Source organism: Pezoporus occidentalis, unplaced genomic scaffold, assembly GCF_034315485.1.
Source record: "Pezoporus occidentalis ecotype Australia unplaced genomic scaffold, CSIRO_AGI_Poc_V1 ctg34, whole genome shotgun sequence".
NCBI classification, from domain to species: domain Eukaryota; kingdom Metazoa; phylum Chordata; class Aves; order Psittaciformes; family Psittacidae; genus Pezoporus; species Pezoporus occidentalis.
In genome coordinates, this window is record NW_026915376.1 from 1,047,562 (window position 1) to 1,071,126 (window position 23,565).

Sequence of the window (23,565 nt, forward strand, 5' to 3'; positions counted from 1 at the left end):
TGTGATTCCCATAAGGAGTTTTTCCTCTTTGTGTCATACACCATCAGGTGAGGTAGCCCTATGGAATTATTCAGACTTTCATCCAGCAGTGCAGTTTCTGTACTTTATTTTGAAAGTCTCTTAATAACTGGTTTAAAACAAGTGAACAAATTAAAAGTAAAGTGTTCTTTATTAAATAACTCAAAAGGTAAAGCAAACTGTGTGATTAAGAAAGACATCAAACTTCCAAAGGATTTTTACAGCAGAAAACAAACTGTGGCAAATGAACATTTCAGTCTAGCAGCCAAACTGTCCTCATTTTTATGGAGTTAATTTCGGTCTTCAAATTGTGACTTGTTTTTTAAGAGATATGCTGCTAGAAATTCAATGGGATTTGGTGGTCTGCAAAGAAGAAAATAAATAAAATGTTACTAATTTTTGTTAGATTAAATTAAATAGCTGAAGAACTAATTACCCTCCCTTTAAAAGCAACATAATTCCTCCCAGACACAAACACTGATGTAGGGATAATCAACTCCCTAGAGTTACCCTGTAAACTACTAGTTTATGTCTGAGGAGAAAGTTTTTAATAAGGAGTTGTAGCCACTGCTGGTTCAGTGTTACTGACTTGCTAGAACAGCCACATACCTAGAACTAGAGTACAGTCTGTAAGTGTAAATACTGCATGCACACCATTGGAAGTTACACACATTTGCCTATTTCTGTAACTCGTGCTGCATAAAGTGGAAGTTAATCTGTCAGAGATTTCTTGCTTCATTTTCACCAAATGGTTACTGCATAGCTTTGTGCGTTAGAGCTGTTTTCTCGGTGCTGTAACTTGCAAGAGGTCGCTAACACTTTTGATCACTGGCCTTCACCTGCAAGGTTTTTTAAAAAAGTTCTTCCAGCTACAGTGCATGAATCTTGATAATCTGGATCCTGTCCACAGAATAAATTTACTTATTCCATACTGAGTCAGGCCAAAGGCCTGGCAGTGAGCAAATAGCCTATAAAGAGCATTAAAAAAGGGGGTGAAGGCACACATAACTGCACAAAGATATTTCTGCATATCATCCTTTTGGCCTCCAACCATGTACCAAGTTCTGTGTTGGCACCTATAATAGTCCTGGTGGATTCCTCTACAACTTAGTCCAGTTAGCCCTTGCCCCCAAATAAAATGTTAATATCCTCAACCTAAGGCAAAAAATTATATAGCTTAATTATGTGAGCTGTGAAGGATCACCTCTTTGTTCATTATGAAATTGCTACCTGCTTCACTTAATTGGATTGCTCTATCAGAAGAGAAAATAAACAATCCATCCCAACTCTTCATGTTTGTGCTATTCATGATTCAACAGATTCCTATTATATTCTCTCAGAAGTGTCATTTCTAGGTATCTATTCAGTCACTCTGTATACAGACAGCATTCCATACTTCTGACAACCTCGTCATTCTTACTTTTTTCACGTTCCACCAGAATACAAAGGAATGTGACTTAGACACAATATTAAAAATATGAGAACATTATAAATTTAAATAGTGACATTCTGCTTGTTCTTACCCATTCAAATTCTAATACCATTTGGTATTTCTTTTTGACTGAGCAATGCACTGACACATATATTTGACAGTTTAAAGCTATTTTTTTCACAAGAAGGAAGAATAATTTTGTCACTAGCATTATCCTCCTAGGTGCATCACTTTGTGTTTATTTGTATTAAATCTTTCACTTTTTGTCATTTCATAGTTTCAATTTCATAGCAGTCTTCCATAGTTTCACACTGAGTTTATGAAGTTCCTGTGCAATTATTTACAATCAACAGACTTAAAGAAACAAAACACAAAACAACCAACCAAAACTCCAAACAACAAAAATAACAACAAAACCACCCAAAAAACCCCAAACAAAAACCACAGGAAACCCAACCTGTTCTGGAAAACTCAGTATCTAACAAATTTTGCCAGCCACTTCTTCAAATTGCTTTAAATGATTGTTTCCAGATTTTCTAGTGTTGAGATCATCTCACCATGAAAATTCACCATTTCTGTCTACTCTCTCTCATATATTCCAATCAGTTCCTCATCCATATAAAGGTTTTTCCTTTAATCCCACAGCAACTAATCCCCTTTAAAAGCTTTTAGTGAATGACTGTGTCAAAAACTTTTTGGAAACTTGAACAGTCTTATCACCTGGATTCCTGTTTACATGTGCTCACCAACTCCTTCAATGGAGGAGTTCACTGGAGGAGCTCATTTAAGGAGTTCAATGAAGGAGTGAATGAAGAAGGTCAATGCAAGAGTGAATTAAGGAGTTTGTTCACTCCTTTAACTCCAAGAGACTTACAAGACTTGACAGAAGTTTTTTTTACTTCTCCCAAATATGTCATTTATCCATATGCTCATTATCTTGGATGATAATTTCTACTGAATTCTAGACAGTCATCAGATGTACTAGGCTGTTCCCTGAACATATCTACATTTCTTAGGAAAATATATTTAGCATTCATTAGTTATTTTCCAGTCCAATTTTAAGCAGAAGATTATACAGCCGAGCTGGTAATTTAGCTTTTTCACCCCTGAAATTTTCATATGCTCAACTGAACAGCCAATTTGACTGTGGCAGTTTGGTACTTATGTTGTTATGATTTTTTCCTGTATGCTCCCCAAACTCTTCTATCAATATTCCAATTTCACTCCTGTAGCGATCCCCAGAAAGAGCAGCTCCTATAAAGATAAATAAAAACCAGGTTTGTCTGTAACACAGGTATCCAAACTGTCAGTGTGTGGGATCCACCTCAGGCTTTATTTTACATTCAGTCTGCAGCAGAGCTCCCACAGATGTCAGCTGAAGATCCACAGGCTGGACACACAGGTGTACCTTCCAAGGTACTCTTTTGCCTAAATAGCTGTCTGTACAACACAGTTCAAAGTCACAAATCTTTTTGAGGCGAAGACCCTGTGGTTGTCCTGCCTGTAGGTATCACGATGCTATTAGGGTCACCCATAACAGCTTCTGATTGTGTTATTTTGGCACCACTGAGAAACTATACACAGTACAACTCACCAGTAATTTAGATACACCAAAAGGCTGAAATTAATTTGTGTAAGATGAAAAACTGTTTGCTGTTATGGAAGTATACCCTTCTACGTTTACTGACAAGAGATTTGGAGCACCTCAGCAGCATAACCTTTACTCAGAGGACAAATTATCAGTTTGCTTCTTACTGTGTTGACAGTACAGAGTCAGACTTATCCTGTAGAAAACGTTTTCATCTTCAACAGATGCGTATCAGGCCAAATTTGTCTGTCTTTTAAAAGGAAGCAGAACTCTTGATAATTCCACACTACAAAAATCTTGCCCAAACTAGAACAATTTCTTGCCATCTTTCTATTAGGTGAATTATGTGATAGAATTAATTTAAAAAATACATTCCTCCCCGCTCCCAAAACCTTTGCAGTAGTATTCCTCACTCGGAGATCACAAATTCAAATAATAACCTATCATGCCATATGCACCTAAGTGAGGAACACATCCTGCAGGGTCAGAGTAATTCATAGGTTCACAAACCTGTTGTAATGACTCTCACAACTAGCAAAGCCTTGTCTGGTGTGTGAGGTCTGAAAACGTAACATAGCACCAATGTTTGAGACCTACTTTTTTTCCCAACAACAGAAGGGACACTGAAGCATCTTACCTCTCTTTTGCAAGCACAGCGAGTCCTTGTAGTAAGATAGGTACAACTGTCTGATCCAAGTAGGCACGTGTGGGCAACGACTGAAGATCCACTTTCTGCTTCGATGTTTTCTCTGCATTTATTTTCTCATTTTCTACTATCCTCTGAAATGGAAAAAAAAAAAGGGTGAGTGGGAAATGAACACTGGTAATGTTCGCAGCCACATCTGCTTTGAAGCCTGAGTGCAAAGTACCCATCTTCCTACAAGTTACTGGCAAGATGAAAGAAAATTTAAGTGCATATTTGTCCTTGCATAAAAACCTAACCCAGAGGAGCCTTCTGTTCAATTCTTACTTTTTGATGAAACAACATTAGGAATTCATGAGTTTCCTAAATCAGAAGATACCAGTCTCTATCATTTTTATTTCTGTTTTCCATTCAGAGATTTAAATTCTACACCCAAGAATGACTGGAATGACTGCTAACAAGAACAGTCTTAATTAAATGGTTCCTGTGTGCATGCACTGCGAACACAAAACACTAACAGCATGAGAAATTCAGGTGGAGCCTGACCAAGGGGACTCTATTAAAGTCAAGCACTTCAAGACTGTGCTTTATTAAAAGTATAGATGGACCCTTTGAAGAAAACGTATGCAAAATGCTTCAAAAATGCTTTTGGTCAAAAAGTGCTGAATCATCTTACGCCATTAACTGCAGTTAAAAAAGGGTACCCTACCACTGCTAGTAAACCAAATGTATTCAAGGGAGCATAAGCATATCTACAGATACGGGACCAACATATCCAACGTGTTAAAGTTCTGTAGCAGAAGTCGAAGCCAACAAACAAGCAGGGGGATGAGTCACAAAGGATATTTAAGAGAAGGTTTCTGCAAAAGCTTAGCAAAAAGCTGATAATGGAAGGAGACTGAAGGCTCTTTTTTAATAAATATTAAGGAAGTATCATAGGGTTATTACTGTAATCCACCCTGTTACCAACAGCTGAGAGAATGGATTGTGTCTGCTCTTTCTCAGCATAAGTAATTAAAGACAGCTTGGATTAATCTGTGAATATGAAAAGAATCCCTTCCTTTGATACTTCTCTAGAAATTCCATCAGCTCCTCCTATTCACTTCCCTGTAATTTAAGTCTGCCTGGCTTTTTGTGGCACAATAAAGCATATATATATAAAATAGATAATGATGAAATAGATAATGATCCTAGGATACTTCCAAAAACCCCCACCTCATTAAAGGTTTCGTTATTTACTTCAGTACCATTTAGTATCATGGAAGCAACACAACAGAACACATATTAACGAACTGTTGCTCTGTAGGTTCAATTTCTATCTGACTTTCTTGGGAACATTGTATTTGCTGAAGTTAGACTCAAAACTCAACATTTTCCCCCTTGATCAGGAATATGACTTCCCCGGTACTTCACAACAACAAAATCTTTGTTACCTCTACATTTTCAGTGAGGCCATATTCAGAGTGGGGATTTTCTGGAACCTGAAAAATAACACACAGTCAGCAAAATGAAAAAGCTCCGTTCACACATGTAGCATTATGCACATAAAGCATTTCCTGCAGTACCTGTGGCTGTCCCTCCATAATCTGCTCTGCCTCCATGATTTGAAAAGTGGACTTTGCTGGACACACAGAAATCTGGAAAGCCATAAAATACCGGTCAGCAGGCTGAGGTGAAGACCAATGTTAGCAGACTAATACCGTATCGCTTACTGGCAATTAAGGCACAATTACTAGAGAGCAAACTGAGTGGCTCCGTGCTTTCCTCCCCACCACCAAACTTGTACGCGTTTCTCCCACACACAGAACCGCGACAGGGGCTGAAGAAGACGGTACCAGGATTACAAAACACGGTACTCCTCACTTAAAACAGGAGTCCCCCGAGACGGCAGGCTCCCAGTCGAGTGCTTCCTCAGGAAGGAGAACACCCTTCCTTCCTCTCTCTTCCTACCCTCCTTCCTTCCCTCCCTCCCTGCTCCTCACGCCGCACAGAGCGCCAATGCCCCAGGGCCCGCCGCCGACACGCCCGGGCCCCCGCCGCAGCGCGGACACCCGCGGGTACTGCGCGGCCTGGGAAATGCCCAGCCGCCTCGCTCTCACCCGTGTGTAAGGCCGGGACCCGGCAGCCCCCGAGAGCCTCACCGCAGCAACCACTGCCACCGCGCACGGCGTCGTAAAGTGTTTTGACGTAAGTGAAGAAGTGGCGCCGCTGGCGCAGACTCCCGACAAACTGCGCCTGCGCGCCTCAACCCGCTCTCCCCATTGGCGGGCGGGCACGCGGAAGCGGGCCGCTGGGCAGTGCCGGTCGCGCGGCGGTTCTTAAATCACGGGAGCGGGGCTGAGGGGTGTAAAGCAGCGATGGTATTGTGGCTGTGGGGTGTTGTGGCGCGGCCATACGGCTTATACAGCCGTCATGCTGCCTTTAGGAACTAAAGGGGTCTGCGGAGATTAACTCATCAGGCTGGTTTGAAAGTTACTGTTTTCCTGTTGTCATTCAGTCTGTCCTTTAGTTTATTCTCCTTCACCAGCTTTTCTGTTTTGCTCAGGAATGGGGTGATGTTAGAGTTGGCAGATGGCTAATAGTGACTATAGATTGTTATCTATTGATAGGGGGCTTATTTTTCTAGACATTTTTGAGCGCTACATTTTTTTAACATCGAACTTTCTGAAATTCTCTATTCCAAAATTTGCTACATTTTTACATCAGGAGAGATAACTTTTTTTTTAAAAAAGGGCACTTATATATATTAAAAAAAAAACAAACCAAAAATACCTATCTAGCTGCTGCATTATTTTCCAGTCATTTCCAGATGAAAAATAATGAAACTTCCTGCCTTTTTCAATGTTTGTTGGGTTTTTTTTGGCACTGGTAAGTTTATCTAGGTCATGAATAGTTGTATATTTATGATTTTTATATATTAATAAAATCATGTATTTTATACAGTAAGAAAACTAATACTTGGTTCTGTTGTTAAAGTAACTCTCAGTTTAAGTAGAGACAATACCCATTACTGAGGGAGCTTTCTGAACTAGAAGCAGGTGTGTGGCACAAACAAGAAAAGTAATCGAACAGTAATTTTATAGTAACTTGGGGAAAGACAGTAACACATCGGGGACGGCAGTGATTTCAATTCCTTTTAATTAACACCCCCACCTGCCCCAATTTCCTGCTGTGAAAGGGAAAGCAGCTCGCTGGTGCACCGAGTTATGAACTCATACTCTGTGTCAGCCTGGCTTCTGTTGACCTTTCTGGGGTGTAGAAGGGAGCGATCTGTCATGACGTTAACAGTAGCTCTGAGTATTTTATTTGCAGAGCAGAGAGTGTGTGACAAAACAAAGCAAATCAACCGAAAATGAAAGGAGGGGAAGATCGCAGCTCAGAGGGAGGGCTCGGTCCGGCCCCAGGCGCAGGTCGTGCGCAGTCTGTCACGGCAGCTATACAGACGTGGAGTGGTCAAATCACCGGAGAACCCACTGCCATGTTCCCGGGGGCGATACGAGAGGCGGCAGGATGGACATCGGCTGCTGCGCACTGCGAACGACTTTGGGAGGGAGGAAATTCCTCCCAACGATGCTCATCTGCCTCCCACAACGCCTGCACGCCGACAGCGGCGCCAGGTACCCCGCAGTGCGGGGCGGCTCACAGCGCCAGTCGGAATAATTAATGTTATTAAATTAATTAGGTTCATCCTCTTCCCACCCGCTGCGTTTCAGTGTGCTGCCATTCCGCAGGCTTGGCCCGGGCATAGGCACAGCACTGACAGACACGGTGCTACGTCCCGCTGGAGTCCCCGCCCCGGCCGGCGGGGCAGGCCGGGAGCTGTAGGCGCCCCGCGGCGCCGTCTCCGCCTCCTATTGTGGCTGCGGCTCGCCGGCAAAGGCACTGAGGGCGACGGCGGGCGGTGTCTGAGAAGTGCCCTGCGCACTCCTCCCCCTGGGGCTGAACGAAAGGGGCGTCGCCGCCGCTGCCGCCATGGCCGGTTGTTGTCAGTCCCTGGCAGCGGGTTATGGCGACGGCGGTGAATGAATTCTCCGGGCGGCCGAGGGAAAAAGAAGGGCTCAGCCGGCTCCAGCTCCGCGCCTCCGGCCGCCGGGCCCTCGCCCTCCTCGCCGCCTGGGCCGGCTCCCCCCGTGCCGCCGGCGGGGGCGGCGGCGGCGGCCGCGGCGGCTTCCCCCCATAAGCGGAATCTGTACTACTTCTCGTATCCGCTCTTCGCCGCTTTCGCCCTGCTCCGCTTCGTCGCCTTCCAGCTCGGGCTGCTCTTCGCCTGGCTCTGCGAGCGCTTCTCCTGCGGCGCCCTCATGGCCGCCAAGGGCAGCAGGGCCGGAGCCAGCGACGCGCCCGAGCCCGGCGGGGCGCCCGAGACGGTGCGGGCCTGCCACAAGCGGGCCTTTGAGTGCATCTCCATGGCGCTGCGCATCGACGAGGACGAGAGAGGTAGGGGAGAGGGATGCGGTGGGAGGCGGGCCGGGTAGGCCCGTGTCGGGAGGGCGGGCAAGGCCAGAGCTGCCGCTTTGAGTTGAGAGCAAACAAATCTTGCTCGTGTGAGAAATATGGGTCACGAAGGATCTGTGCCGGGGGGGGCGAACGCCGTGCGGCCGCCTGTTCGCGGGTACGGTGCTTCGCTCCCTGTCGTCCGAGTCCGGTCCGTCCGCATCCGGCAGGTGCAGGCTTGTCTCCCACACGTGAAGCAGGTCTCTATCTCGCTGTAATAGCTTTAAAGCTTTTAGTGCGGAGGCCTGGCTGTGAGTGCAGCTAGCTCTCAGTGTGACCGAGTCAGCCGGACAACAAAAGCATCAGGAGCAATGATAAGGGTGCATCTTTAGTGTACCGTCATTACAAATGATGGAAGTGTTGAGGTAAGTCTGAAGGAAATTCTGCTTCCAAACTGCTCATTTGAAGTCGTCTGAATTTTAAGGAATATTCGTATTCTGGCAGTTTTGAGAAACTATTTTTCTAAAGCTGCTTGGCATGCTTGCTCTTAAGAAAACTATTGCTATGTGACTAGAAGAGCTTAAGAAGGATTCACAGGGTTTGATTAAATGAAACACAGGAGTAAGGGGTTTCTTTTTTTTTCCTAGAGGATAAAAGCAAACAAACAAAAACCCAAACAAACAGAGCAATTGCTACGGCATTTGATGTGGCCATTTATTCTAAATGCAGCAGCACAACTCTGTCAGCCTCCAAAAGATAGTCCTTAGGGACATGCTGTGCTGTGTTTTAAAATTCTCTGGAAACGTCAGAATACTTTATACCATTTCAGTTGAGCTGTAGTGCAACTGCTATAATAGAGGAGGATGTTAAAAAAGTAGGTATAGGGCTTCAATAGGAACTACATGCTGAGAGCACCATAAAAGTGTGGGATGTGTCTTGCTGTGCACTGTTGGAGTAGCAGTGATAAACTCTGGGAGGAAAAACCTCACAAGGTGCAGGAGCGTTACTTTAGAACAGACATAAAGTGTGAGAGCATTGAGGATTGTAGGAGCAAAGCATGAACAAAAGTGAGGTAGTTTAAAACTTTTGTAGTATTGATTGCTCTCTGAAGAGTACCAAAGTCTTAAATTATCAGGTGCCCATTCCATTGTTGTGGCTTGAAGGGTAAGCTTTCAAATACTGATTTTAATCATGGACTTCCTTTGTAGATACTCTTAGAATTATCATATGTGAATTAGCTGCACAGGTCATATGTTTATTAAGAACATCTTTGCTGCTAGAACAAGCAGTTGCAAAGCTGTTACAACCCTGCAACTGCAGTATTCATTGCACTGAGAAAGAACTCGTTTTAATACATTGATTTGTTATTTGCTTATTTGTTTTTGCTAGAATACATGCATAACTTTGAATATATTTGGTATGTAAACAACCTTTGTATAGCTTCCAACAAAAGGCACTATATTAAGCATAGCATGCAAGATGTTTGGGGTTTCTGGATCATCTAATATCTTGTTAATTATGTGGTGGTTTTGCTATTCTGGAAGCTATGTGTACTTAAGTAATTATGATAGCACTTCTGGTAAGTTTTATGCTTCTGAATTATTTGTGAAATGGACATTCTTGGTGTGGTATGTCACACTTAACACCTTCTCCTGGGAGTGAGAAGGCACATGTGTTGGGTTGACCTTAGCCAGCAGCTCAGCACCCACACAGCTGCTTATTTGTGCCCCTCAGTGAGGCAGGGGAGAGAACAGGAAGAGCAAAAGTGAGAAAGCTTGTGCCTTAGCAGAAAGACACTTAATAAGTGAAGGGAAGAGGTGGGTCAGAAACTCATGATACAAAGGCATTGCTTACCAGTGCCCAGGGAGGTTCTGAGCAATTACTGCCTTGTAAATTGGCCTCCACCCGGTTATTCCTCTACCCAAGTTTTTATTGCTGAGAATTAGGCATTGTGATATGAAATACCCCTTTGGCCAGTTTGGGTCAGTCATCCTGCCAGTGACCCCTCCCAACTTCTTGTGCACCCCCAGCCTATTCGCTGGGGATATAGAATAGGGGAAAAGAAAATCTTCAGGTTGTGCTGTTCAGCAATAGTCCAACCTTTGGTGTCTTATCAACACTTTTAGTTGCAAATAAAAACCACAGTGCCATAGGGGCTGCTGTGAAGAAAAAGTAACTCCATTCTAGCCAGACCCAGTACAGCAAATCAACAGCTTCCAAGAAATGTGACATTGAATGTATTTATCACTGAGAACTAGTAAACCATCCCGCATGGATTCAGAATGGTACTTTTGCAAACAGTGCACTTTGGTACAGTGCTTTTCAAACTTCTCCAGTTAAAATGTGGAAGTGAGATTTTACTGATGACCTTGGCATGTTTGCAACTGCTCTGCAGAATAACAAAGCAATTTAGGCAATAGCAGAGGTGCGTGGAATCATCTGAAATTTGATTTCTAATAGCCAGATTCAGCATCAGAGTTACATTGCATTTGAAACAGTTTCTATAGGTGATGGGGAGAAGCTTAAAGAGAAAAGGCCACAAATAAGATGAAAGGCACTCAGCTTTGGTGATTTAATGTATCTGTCCTTAACAGTCAGGATCTATGAGGCTGGTGGAGAAAAGGTAGTAATAAGATTATTCCCAAGGTGTGTGATGTACATAACTGTGGGAGGGCGCTGCTCCTGTGATTTGCATTGGTAAGAAGAGCAAAGCGTGGGAATTATCTGTGCAGGGTAACTTGCCAAATGTTATTAAAAGATTTTGCATCTGGAGAGGAGCAAGAGAACACCCTTAACCTGGTTCTAGAAGTGTGTTGAAATATTTTTTTTACTGGTGCTGCAGTTTGCTAGAAAATAGCAATTTGGGACTGAAATTATCAAAAAGATTAGATTGCAGAAGCAACACATCACTGATAACTGACACTTAGGAATAGTTTGGTGAAACATCTCCTGTGAAACTGGGATAGTGGTATCTGAAATTTTCAATCTAGGCTTTTTTTTTCCCCCCTAGCACTAGCAGCAACTAATGCTAATCAGGTTTAAATTGAAATACCTAATGTGCTGTATTCCTGTGTGGAAAGGCATACTTAGTTTGACATAGCTACCCTGTAAAAGTATGTTTCCATATGCAGGCAAGTATCTTATTAATGCAGAGTGCTTATAGAAAGGGAGCAATATGAAGTAGATATTGATGTCTCCCCAGTGGGTCATTTGCTGTCATGGCATTAGACAGTATAGGTTAGGCATAGCCATGTTCACAGTTGTGTCTGCTGTAGAATCCATTTAGGACATTGTTGGTACAGGGGTCCTTTCTAATTCTACATGTATTGTACTTCATGTGAAGGTTGATGTTCACCTGTGATAAAACAGTTTCATGATAGGATGAACAAAGAAATACCTCCATGACTAATGAGCTGCTCTATACAAAAGTTAACCAGAGGAAAAATGTCTCTTGTCTCATTTGAGTAGTATCTTAGAGTCATTGCTTTTCTTTTTGAGTTTCTGTGCCTCTAGTGTTACTTGGTATTGGCTATTACTGGAAGATTGAGAGGCTTGTTTCCAGAAAGAAAAGTAATTCATTTCACCATTTCTGTTGTAAGCAAATATGTGTAGGCTAACCTTTTTGCCTTTTATTTGGGGTATTGTTTGTTTGAGGGTTTGTGTGTGTCTGAGATCTTGGGGATGTGGGTGGGGGAGGGCGACTCGTCCCTATAAGGTGGACATAGAAATATTCCTAAAAGTGATTTGATACCGTGTTACACCAACTGGTGTAGTACCTGTTTTTAATAGAAAAGCTTGCTCACAGTGTCTCTTTAAATGTTTCTTTAAATTATAGGATTTTGTTAAAATATCTCCTCCTTCCTCTTACTTGTTTTACGTAGCATTATATGGAACCATTCGTAAGCTTTAATTCATTACAGAAAATAATGGGTTCACTTCCTTTTTAAGCAGGACAAAAGGAACAAGCTGTTGAATGGTATAAGAAAGGAATTGAAGAACTGGAGAAAGGAATAGCTGTCTTAGTAATTGGTCAAGGTAAGCCAGTTTTGGATTTTGTGGGAAAGATTCTGGTTTATGACTTCTTCAGAGCGAGAAATCAGTATTGCTAAATATAGTAGATGCTAGGAATGGTCTGCTGTATGAATTTGTTCATTAGAGTGTTCTAGCTGTAGGGGAGCACTGGTCCATTTCTCTGTTTTATCTTAATGTTCTGGTCTATAACACATGCTAATCATGCTCCAAATATTTTCACGCTATCCAAAATCATAAGCAGTTCATGAAAATTCTAAAGCAAAACACTTACATAATGTACATGTCAAAATATTGAGTTCTGTTTTGATTTGTCAGAGTTGACAGTTCATGTTCTCATGCAGAATTTCATATTCCCTTCAGTATGACTAAAAAAAACCCCAATTCAGCATGGTCTAGTGTTGTGCTTCTGAGTAGCTTATGCCAAAATAGCTGAACATTTCCAACAAAGGAAGAAAGCCATCTGTGTGTATGGAAACATTTTAATCTGTAGTGTAGAAGCAGGTATGTACCATGGAGAAATAGGTATAAGTGACAGATTTCCTAAGAATTTATCTCCTGAAAATATAACAATAATAATAAACAACACACACCCCCCCCAACCTGTAACTGCTTTTGCAGACTGCTGTTTTGTTTCTCAGCTATGTTTAGAAATGTTTGTGAGCAGTATATTATGACATGTTACTTATGCAGAATACTGGTGGCGTTTGATACAACCCATCTAAATTTCACATTAAAGGGAAAAAAGAAAAAGCTTGACTTGAACAAATGTTATTCTTTAGGAAGTGGTGATATTAATGTCTGTAATTCTGTGTTTTGAAATGTAAAGGGACACAGTCAACTGAATTGAAATCTGTTAATTTTGAACTGAGTTATTTCAAATTGTACTTGCCTCTCAGTCACTTTTCAAGCTTTCTAAAAAACCATTTTTATTCAGTTTCCCCTGAGGAAAATGGAGTGACAATGGGCACATTGTCAGTGTTAAATATTAAAAAATTATGCAAAGCAGTGCTTGGGTTCTCACTGCTTTATGAGCAGCATCATAAAGCAGATAGTCTCAACTAACTTCAAATTCTCGAATAAATAGAAAGCTCTAGGATTTTTGTCATTAGTTTTGCAATGATGTTTCTTAGTGGAGATGGTAGGTAAGGGGTAGGAGAAAGAAGAGGGAAGCCTGGGTGTCAGTATTTTAGTACTTTAAAAAGTTAATTTGCCAAATTATGTTTTAACTTTGATTTTTCTTTTTAAGGTGATCAGTGTGAACGAGCTCGACGTCTGCAATCTAAAATGATGACAAATTTGGCAATGGCCAAGGATCGCTTGCAGCTCTTAGGTACCACTTACAATTCATGACTTGTGCAGATAATGACAAAATTTCCAGACTTCCCCATATGTGTTCTTCAAGTACTTTACTCTGATTTTTGAAGTGAAAGAGTCATTATCTGTGTAGGCTCTCTTAAGTTTGGTTTTTAGTTGAGAGTAATATTTTTTTTTAATGCTGTTGATGGATTTTGAAATTGGAATCTCATGACCTGCTTCCCTATGCCTTAATATATAGGTGTAAAAGTAACTGAGAAGTCTTTATATCGTAGCACGCTTGACTCATAAACTGCAGAAGTCTTGACTAACTCTTGTTGGAGCTAGTTTTGGATTTCTGTGTTAGAACTGTAGTAAAGCTCAGGATATACTGCTGTTCATTAGTACTAAGTGTGCCTTCTGTACATGTAACTACCTCATGTTCTGTTAATTCTGCTGTCACTTATGTAACATTTGTCCTGATCATTGCTATGTGCAGTAATAATAATTCTTTAGCATCATGTAGTCCACAGGGTTATGAAATCCTAATGCTTTAATTTTTATCTAGTACTGGTCTATTTTAAGACTAGCAGGTAAGATCACTTCAGAAGCGTAGTGTTGTATAGCTTTATCAAAGTTGTATTATATATAAACTCTTAATGGACAGAGTAAACCAGGCAGTATTGGAAATAGCATTGTACTGTGCATGATAAAAAAAGACTCCCCCCCACCCCATAAGGCAGCAGCCCCCCACTTTTGTGTAGTGCATCCTCTAAATTGAGAACTTCGGAAATGCTTTCAGTTTAGACAGTAAAATGAAAATACAGATTACTTTTTAATTGCTCTTTAAGTAAAACCTAACAAATGTACTTGAGTTTAATTTATCTGCAGCCTTAGTCTTGAATTGTGTTGTTTTGAGTTCTTCTAACTGCCTCTTCTAGGAGCTTGTAGAGCAGACAGGAAAACCTTTGTTCTTTCCTTCTCTTACTTACACTTCGTGATTCAGTGGTCCTAACTAGTAATTGACAGGGAAGTTGTGACAACCACAAGGAAGTGAATTATTTTTGTTTTGTTTGAGTTCCTGGTATCCTTAGTTCTTTTAGAAAAAAGTGAAGGTAACATGGGCAAAATAGGCTTCTGGCTTCTATGCTTTATTGCAGGTGTTTGTCAGTAGAATTTTAGTGTATGCAGAAAAGATTTTTACTCGTTAGGGTTAAAGGCTGATTTCTAGAGAAAATACAAACTAGGGAACAAAAGAGTGAAAGTGATTATATGCTATATTGATAAGGTATGTCTTGTTGCTGACATCCGAATTGCAAGCAGCTAGGATTTCTTTAAAAAATTTGCTGTTATTTGAACCCTGAAATGCCAGTGTCTGTGTTTTGTAGACAGTGCTTCATCCTTGTTGGTGTTATTGTAGTAGCACTTGCAAGGTTGCTCACTTGCTGTGCTGGACAAGATAACAATGATTAGCATAACAAAAAAAACCTGAAATTGAAGTCAAGCTGGCACATTAATCTCTACTACCTGAATGTGTGATCACATGCTCTTTGTATTGCTTGTGGAGATTGAAAGGTGAATGGACAGAATAGCGTTTATTGCATAAGCTAATGTCAAATATTATTTATTTTTACTTTGAAATTATCTAAAGTTTTGTACTTTGTTCTACATAAGCTCTTGTTCAGTTTGCACTAAGGATCTGCTTCAAACAATGTACCTGAGAGCAAAATATGTATAGACAGGAGCGTGTGAAGCCATCTGCCCTTCAGGAAGGAAAAAGGTGATGTTTGGAGAAAGATTCCAATGGATTTAAATCCCTGCAAACTTGATCATTATGGATCTATTCAAGTAATATTTGTTATACCATCTAACCAACTTTCAAGTATTGACAGCATCTGTTTTTGTTGTGTGATTTTACGTGGATTTTGTGGAAGTATAAGGTATTGTAGAGTTAAATTGCATGTGCAGTTCTAAGCATACCTTTTAGCTTTTTAGAGTAACAGATACTTGAAAGTTTTTAGGTGGTGTAGAGATGATTTTGTAGTTGAACTAGACCTGAGGCTCTTGAAGTTCTAAAGGTTCAATAAGGTGATTTTTCCTATGAATCTAATTCTTAAGATCAACAAGTAATTTTCCTGTGGAATTTCTCAATTTCTTAAGGGAGAATAAGTGGTTCCTTTATTGCATTATCTTGCAGGATAGAACAGATTTAGACTAAACAATAATATCAAATATTTCAACCTGCTTGCTAGGCAGAGATGTGATTGCAGACTAAAATGCCACCCAGTCAAGCAAGTTACATTGATAATACATAGAAAGTGAACTTTAAGTCATACGGATTATAACTGTCCCTTAGAAGTGCTCAGAGCTTTGATTTATTTTGAAGTGTGTTGAGTCATCAGTGTAACTGCTGATGGGGCTGTTTGACACCACTGATGGGAGCATGATGTCTGATCACACCCGTGTATTATTGCCATGTGTCATCACACCACTGATGTTCAACCAAGAAGATGTAGCTACTTATCTTGGATGATGGCTTTACTATTTTGAGGCCTGTTTTCATCTTGAACGTAAATTACTGTATCATAGTCTCTAAAGCTGTACCATGACAGCTGCAGTTATTCTAGGTATGTGTCAGGGCACCTCAAGGTGACACGACCACTTTGGCAGTCCAGTGAGAATATTGGGTTGTCCTGGCTGTCAGGACTTAAAAGTTCTAACATTTGGCGGTCTGTGTTTTTGATGTGGTTTAGGGTATGGTAGCTGTGCAGTTATTTAGATGAGTGGATAAGTCTTGCTCTGTTGGTCTTTGTAAACCTGATCTCTCCTGGATGACTGATCACCCACAGTAGAATCATTATATTTCATATATTTAGAATCACAGAGTGATATTTGCTTTCTATAATTGGTACATAAAACAGAGCAGCTCAGCAGTTTGCTGTTCCTAAAGACAGGTAAACATAATGTCCAGTGCAACACTGTTCACTTCTGATGATATACACGTGCTTTACCAGTCAGTGGTCTCCCATTTCCGAGGCCTTTTCTGTAGGGGGTTGGATTTCCCACAGCACAAGTGCCTTTCTGTTATACTACAATTAGCTTCAGTGTTTTGGTTGAAAGATGCACATGGCACATCATACAAGTATCATCAGTACCCTGTTTGGTAATAAATCTGCTAGTGTATAGATATGGGCTTCCATGGACACCTTTTTGGATTTTTTTGCTTTCTTGGATGTGATTTTGGTTTTGCTTTAGACTTGTGTTTAGGCTAGATTTTTATTTTATTTTTTTTTTTCCTTTTTTTCAAATTGGGAACATTACCTTGATTTCAAAGTCTAGTGTTGCCTAAATAAGACAATGGCTTCAGTGGTGTTTATTTGGTAGGTTTATGGCAGCATGTGCTCTCAGCCCAGAAAGCAAACCGTATCCTGGGCTGCATCAAAAGAACCGTGACCAGCAGGTCAAAGGAGGTGATCCTGCCCCTCTGCTCTTGTGAGACCTCACTTGGAGTATAGCATGCAGTTCTGGTGTCCTCAGCATAGGAAGGACATGGAATTGTTGGAGCAAGTCCAGAGGAGGGCCATAAGGATGATCAGGGGACTGGAGCACCTCCCGTACGAAGAGAGGCTGACAAAGTTGGAGCTGTTCAGCCTGGAGAAGAGAAGGCTGCGTAGAGACCTCTTAGCAGCCTTCCAGTATCTGAAGGGGGCCTTATAAGGGTGCTGGGGATGGACTCATCATTAGGGACTGTAGTGATAGGACAAGGGTAATGGGTTAAAACTTAAACAGGAGAAGTTTAGACTGGATACAAGGAGGAAGTTCTTTACCATAAGGGTGGTGAAGCACTGGAATGGATTGCCCAGGGAAGCTGTGAATGCTCCATCCCTGTCAGTGTTCAAGGCCAGGTTGGACGAAGCCTTGGGTGACATGGTTTAGTGTGAGGTGTCCCTGCTCATGGTGGGGGGTTGAAACTAGATGATCTTAAGGTCCTTTCCAACCCTAACTATTCTATGATTGTCCACAACGTAACTGATTGTCTAATATCTTACCAAGTCTGTTAATACTAATTTTGTTTCCTAAGCTTTTCTCTGTACTTTCCTTTCAGACTGCATGGACTGGGCAGGGAGTAGACTATTCTGCTGTTTCTTTCAGTAGTGTTTCACCTGCTGAAATAGTACACTGTGTTTGCAGTCAGTCATACTAAAAGAAATTTTCTTAGGCGTCTTTAGAAGGAGGTTTCTTAGGGTAACTTCTTGTAAGTTACAAAGCTTGTGGTGGTTTGTAGAGTGTTCTTGTGTGACTTAACATTTTTTTGTTTTACTGTACCTGACTTCAGTGCTTTCAATGTAAAGCAAAGTAAACCCTTGGTGCACATACTAACCTGGAACTGTAGCTTTTTGCATTTGCCTGTGGCTACTAAGTTTTCACTCTAAATCACATCTTGCTCAGTCTGGATATTATTGTTGCACCATCACTTAAGCTATGAGGCCTAAAATACTTTTCAGGGAGGCTAAGCAGCTGAGTGATCAGGAGCAGGCGGAAGAAAGGAATGAAGCAGAAAGGCTGGAAGAATACCTGTAATAGGCAAAGAAGTGGAGCAAGGAGGTGTTTATGCTTGTTGGATATATGATACGGAAGCTCTGAATGGCAGTTCTTCCTCCAAAAATAGTAAGGCCTAGAGATTTTTAACTGCGGTGGAAAAAGCAGGAGTGGTAGGTGGGCTGTAGAGAGCAAACAAGCCAGAGACTGACTTATTCTGCATTAGTTGCGGCCTTATACCTTGACACATGCTTTGGCTAGTTCATCATGACTTCCTAGAGTTAATTTCTTTCTCCTTAATCTTTAACCTTATAAATCTTATATTTGGATGTTTCTTAAGCTCTTAAATAATACAGCTTGCATGATAATTTTATTGACTTAATTTCAAGGCAATTATATTTCTAAATAGAGATCTTGAAAGACATCTTAATGTATCTGTGGTGTTTTACTTGAACAGTTGAGGTTTCTGTAAAATGTTGACTGGCTGTTATCACTTAAGTGAAACATTTAATACGCAGGAAAGGGATGGCTCCTTGCAGTTGGTCAAAAGTAATGCCTTGGGGAGGACTTTCAGAACCGTGTTATCAACACTAGTATATAGTAAATGAAGTTGAATTAATCCTGACCATTTGGGGAAGTAACCACAGTCACTAGACTGGAAAGACTGCTGTAATTAACTCAGCTACAAATGGCTAGTTTTAAAGCTGTTTTCAGTCATGCTTATACTAACAGAATTCTCTTACAAATTTGCTAAACATGTAGAAGCTAGAAATACTCCTTTTATCTTTAACCCTGTATCAAGTGTAACAAAGCCAAACTTGACATTTGTGTGTTCAGCATACATAAATTTTCTTGGTTCATTTTTGGTTTTTGTTTGTTTATTTTGTCCTTTTTTCCTCCCTCCCCCTCTGTCTATTATGTAGAGAAGCTGCAGGCAGTTTTGCAAATTTCCAAGCCGCAAATGGAGGTCTATAATGACAGTACTAACCTGGCATGCCGCAATGGACATCTCCAGTCAGGTGGGTTTGGTTTTACCGGCGCCTATTAAGGGGATGTCTCTAAGTTTCTGATGTATTGCAGGGAAAAATACGCAATGCTATGTTCTGGCCCCACCAACTTAAAAATACGTAAATACATAAAAATTTGGTTTATATTTCTATTTTTAAAGGCTTTGTATAAAATACATTCCGTGGCTTTGACAACACTGTTCTATAGTACTCAGTTCTCTTACGATGACTGTCCTAGAATCCAAAACTACTTACTTAAGGCAACATTTTAGTAAATACTTTTCATGTTATATTCTTAAAGGAATTAAATTAAACCTGTTCTAGAAAGTGTCAAAGGCAGTGTACTGTATGTAGGTTATATTGTGCCTACATAAGTAGTTCTTCCTTTATGATACTGTGAGATTGAATGTGCTGCTTTAAATTTCAGGGTTTTTTTACTCTGAGAAGCAGATGCACAATTAAAATAAGGTGGGGCAAACAGCTGTTACTTTTTGTAAAGGAAGGTTGGTTGTATTCTTTCCCAGAAGACTGCACCAGGGATGCTAAAATAACAGAAATAAACTTGTTTCTCCTTACACTAGGAGTAAAGTTGCCAGGAGGTTTGTGAATTGTCTTCAGGGAATGTTTTAAGCCAGCAGTAAGCTCTGTCACAACTGAGATCTCAACTGATCTTTTATACAGTAGACTACAATGTGAAATAAAATGGAGCAAACAGGCAATGGAATTTATAAATCTTGTCTTCTGAGTCAAGAGCAGTATGCAGCTTTTAAAGCAACTAAACAACATGCCTTTTCTAGCTCCATTTCTAGTTCTGAAGTCATACTGCTGCTAGATTTTATTCTTTATGATGTATGAGAAGTTAAAAGTACTAGAACTATGTCATGTTAGTCACCTGTACATTGCTACATGTGTGGTATTTTTAACTGCATTTGTCAAAAAGATGTAGTTAAAGTGGCTTTTCAGTACAAGTTCTTATGTAGATTGACCTTGAGAACCGTTTACCTGAAATGACCAAGTACAACTTCTGTACCTGGTTGGCTGGAGATTGAATAAACAAATACATACATATACACACAAAAGTTTATAACATGCTCTGTTTGATTAAATATGAATAGGTTTTTCTTTAAACTCGTTCCTTGATTATTTTTTTTTTGTACATTTTTCTCAACATATTTCAGAATTGGATGCTGCATAAGCTTGGACTGAACTTTCACTCTATTTATTAAACTATTAATTAAATCTGTTAGTAACAAAGCATCCAATGGCATCTACTGGAAATTAAGAAACATTTCTGCCAGTTCTTTGGCAGCTGTTTTTCACAAAAGTTCCTGTAGCAGGAGGTGGTCACTGTTGATAAACACAGAAAGTAGTATTAGTCAGTTTACCCATTTGGAGTCATACTTCTGGTGGATTATAGAAGACGAATCACTGAACCACTTCTGCCAGACTGTGGAGGAAAGGGTAGCGAAACAACAGTGAATGGCCATGGTCTCATGGGGATTCTTTTTTTCTGAGAGTCTTCCCACTTTCTGAAAAGCAGTGCAGGCTAACAGAGGAACTTTTATTTACCAGACTTAAGGGGATCTGAGGAGAGACGGAAGGACTAATGAGTTGGTCATAAAAAAAGAGTTAGGTACCGGGTCTCCACCGATTACTTTGAATGAGAGTTCACAAGAGGCTTGTTCCATTTCTATTTGCATTTACATTGCCAGAGGAAAACTTGAGATTTGTAATTTGTGAAAGTCAGAAGTTTAACCTAAGTATTGAACTTCTGCAGCTCTGGGATCCCTGATAGTACCAGGGAAGTCAGCCTGTTAACAGTCATCTGAATTTCCTAACTGGCTGGTGCCCATGCTCCCATGCTCAGGCACTCTCTCGTTTTTTTTTTTTGTGGAGGGCTGTAGGGAGAGGGAGTTTTGTTTGTAAGAACCTGTTCCTTCTACACTTCTTAGAAGTACTGCAGAAGTTTTGCTTCAATCCGCCAATCTTGCTGTTACTGTTTCTTTATACATGTTGTAATAAAGGTGGTATTTTCACATGGAGAACTGCAGTCATTTAAAATTACAAAGTAGACCACAAATTCTTAGAAAACTACAAAATCAGCTTGCAGGCTGTTTGAGATAAGACAACTGCTGTTACTGGGAGAGGCTATTTGAGATAAGAGGACTGGTGACACTGGGAAAATAGAGGCATACTGCAGAGGTATTGAGCCACAGGGCTCTGGCATAAGCTTCATTTTTCTGTCAGGTTGGGCATTTTTAAAGTCCAGGATGTTATGAAGTATGAAACGTGGTGCAGTTTTAACATCAAGAAAACGCTTTTTAGTGTGTTCTTTGGTCAGAAAGTGCTTTGCTTTTTCATATGCCTTTAAAGGCCAAAACCTTTACAGATGTGTTTGCTTCTTAATTCTTTAGGATATTCTATTCTCACAACTATATTGCATGGTTTTTGTATTTACAGAGTGTTACCAATTTGAGTTTGTTTTTGTTTTTTTTTTCCTTCTCGCAAGGTACTCTTCGTCAGCTTTTCAGGCCAATTTACTTGATTCTAGCACAGATGACTATGTATCCCTGTCTTCCTTATTCATAGTTACCTGAATAGCTAGTGATTTTCCTTGAGAATTTATCTGATTGATAGATTTATAATGAGGTTTTTATGAAACATCATTACAGCAGTATTACCTGCCTTTCAGCTGCAGAAGGCTATGCTGTAACTTAAGACCCAAAACTTTATTTTTAAATATGTAGTTATTGTTTAATATCCATCACTCTTATTCTCATAGCAGTCTTAAATTAGTTGTGAAACATTTTAACTGTTGGCTTTTTTCCAGACATGCATGTTTTCCTTTGCATTATGGGTTGTTGGTTTTTGTTTTTAAAATAGTTTGGGAAGGAGCTTATGCCAGTCTTGCCAAGCAGTGTTTGAGTTTCGTGAACTAACTTACTGGGCATACAGTACTGATAGTAATAAAGTTGGACGAAGCCTTGGGTGATATGGCTTAGTATGAGGTGTCCCTGCCCATGGCAGGGGGATTGGACCTAGATGGTCTAAAGGTCCTCTCCAACCCTAACCATTCTATGAAAGTAATTCCAGTGTACCTTTTTACATTTAACGTGTAAATCTTGGTGTGGTAGATGATCAGACAAAGCATTACATTTTTTCTTATCACAGCATTAGCACTGTGGAAGTAGCTAATATTCTATCTCAGTTTTCACTTGGAAGAAGTTGCTAGCATGTCTTTAATAGTAGGCATATGTTGACAGTATTTTTCAAGTCACAAAAACTCTGTTGATACTGAAGGTTTTTAAGGATCTTCCAAAGTAGAAGAACAAGTAGCAGTAAGATGGTTTTTAGCACCATAATTTGCCAACAGTAGGTCTTTGACATGTCTGTCAGCTGCATGACTACATAGCTACTACATAGAACTCCCTGATCTACATAGCTATGCTGTCATTTGAAACATGGGACATGTTATTTTCTGAAGCTTTGTGTTAGGTAGATTTTATTACTTGAATCTACCTATCTGAAAATATAATACAATATTTGAAGGAATTTTGAATTATCTGAATATTATCTTTGAAGGAATTGCTGTTTTGGGGGCTGTTGTGATTGTTGAAATGCAGAAAAATTTATAGCTAAGAAGTTTAAAGATTTTTAATTATTTTTAATAAAATTATGTACATAAAGTTACAGATAAGTCTACAGCACTGAATTATTTTTCCCAGCTTGGGGCCCACAGACCACATAGAATAATTTGTCTTAGTCACTTTACATCAGATCTCAATAGGCATATGTGAGGAATTTCTGAGAAATGTTCCCTGATGTTTTTTTAAGGTGTCACAACTGAAGGCTGGAAACAGTTTTGCAAGACTAGAATTGCCACTGCTTGTTTAAGCTTCAGGCCAGATAGTTATTATGTCTGTAGAATCCAGTGGTGTCAGCTTGGAGCTTTAATGTACGTTATTCTGTCCAGTCAAGAATTGGAGAGTAGAATCAAAATGATCAAGCCTCTATTGCTATTCTGTAAGCATATATAAAGTAGACAATTGAATCATTCAGTGTTTTGAATACACTTGAAAAGAAACCCATAGTTTTTGTGATCAGAAGATATTTCAGGCACTTCCTTACTGTTTTATACAGAATGGAGAAACATTTGGCAAAAGGCTGCTGGAGATATTACAAAGGTTTTAAGGTCACTTAGAACATATTTTCAGTCTTTCAGCAGATAACAAATACAAACGGGTAAGAAATGTGTTTGGGGGATTCTGCATTTATTGCAGCAAAATGTATATCTTATGAAATGGGCTGTAAGTCTGAAAAGCACTTAACCCTTTAGAAATAAGTAAACTTTAGATAAACAGTAATTTGGAAAAGTTTGGTTGCATTTTTATTTGCCGCCTCAATGAAAATATGTATCTAAAATTGCATTTCCCTCTGGAGTTGACGCAGAACAACTATGTTCAAGAGCAGTTCATCAGTGCTTCTTTCTGTGCTACCTGGTGGGACTGACCACAGAACGTGTGTAAACTTAGTGGTCTTGATTCCTGGAGGTACAGTTAGAATGAACTCTAATTTGTAT

General features: G+C 40.2%; 2 protein-coding genes across 9 annotated transcripts in view; one reads left to right on the forward strand and one right to left on the reverse strand.

Annotated features, from left to right (window-relative positions):
• Positions 1–150: 150 nt before the first annotated feature.
• Positions 151–5,898, reverse strand: DPY30 (dpy-30 histone methyltransferase complex regulatory subunit). Of its 4 annotated transcripts, none has more exons than XM_062629485.1 (5): positions 5,781–5,897; positions 5,247–5,318; positions 5,115–5,162; positions 3,676–3,818; positions 151–381 (listed from the first exon to the last, which is right to left on the reverse strand). In XM_062629485.1, the coding sequence occupies exons 2-5, from the start codon at positions 5,280–5,282 to the stop codon at positions 309–311; spliced, it is 300 nt and encodes a 99-aa protein (XP_062485469.1). In that variant the 5' UTR covers positions 5,283–5,318; positions 5,781–5,897; the 3' UTR covers positions 151–308. The 4 variants fall into 4 exon arrangements, with proteins under 4 accessions (XP_062485469.1, XP_062485467.1, XP_062485466.1 ...); XM_062629483.1 differs by lacking the exon at positions 5,781–5,897 and adding an exon at positions 5,545–5,566; XM_062629482.1 differs by lacking the exon at positions 5,781–5,897 and adding an exon at positions 5,457–5,507.
• Positions 5,899–7,555: 1,657 nt separating this feature from the next.
• SPAST (spastin) overlaps positions 7,556–23,565 on the forward strand; it is a 38,694-nt gene continuing 22,684 nt past the window's right edge. For 2 of the 5 annotated variants that reach the window (XM_062629487.1, XM_062629491.1), the window contains exons 1-4: positions 7,556–8,118; positions 12,064–12,150; positions 13,394–13,477; positions 18,903–18,998. In XM_062629487.1, the coding sequence (XP_062485471.1) occupies positions 7,704–8,118; positions 12,064–12,150; positions 13,394–13,477; positions 18,903–18,998 (682 nt within the window). In that variant the 5' untranslated portion in view covers positions 7,556–7,703. The remainder of the gene's footprint in view (positions 8,119–12,063; positions 12,151–13,393; positions 13,478–18,902; positions 18,999–23,565) is intronic. The other 3 variants (XM_062629488.1, XM_062629489.1, XM_062629490.1) reach the window with 3 other exon arrangements.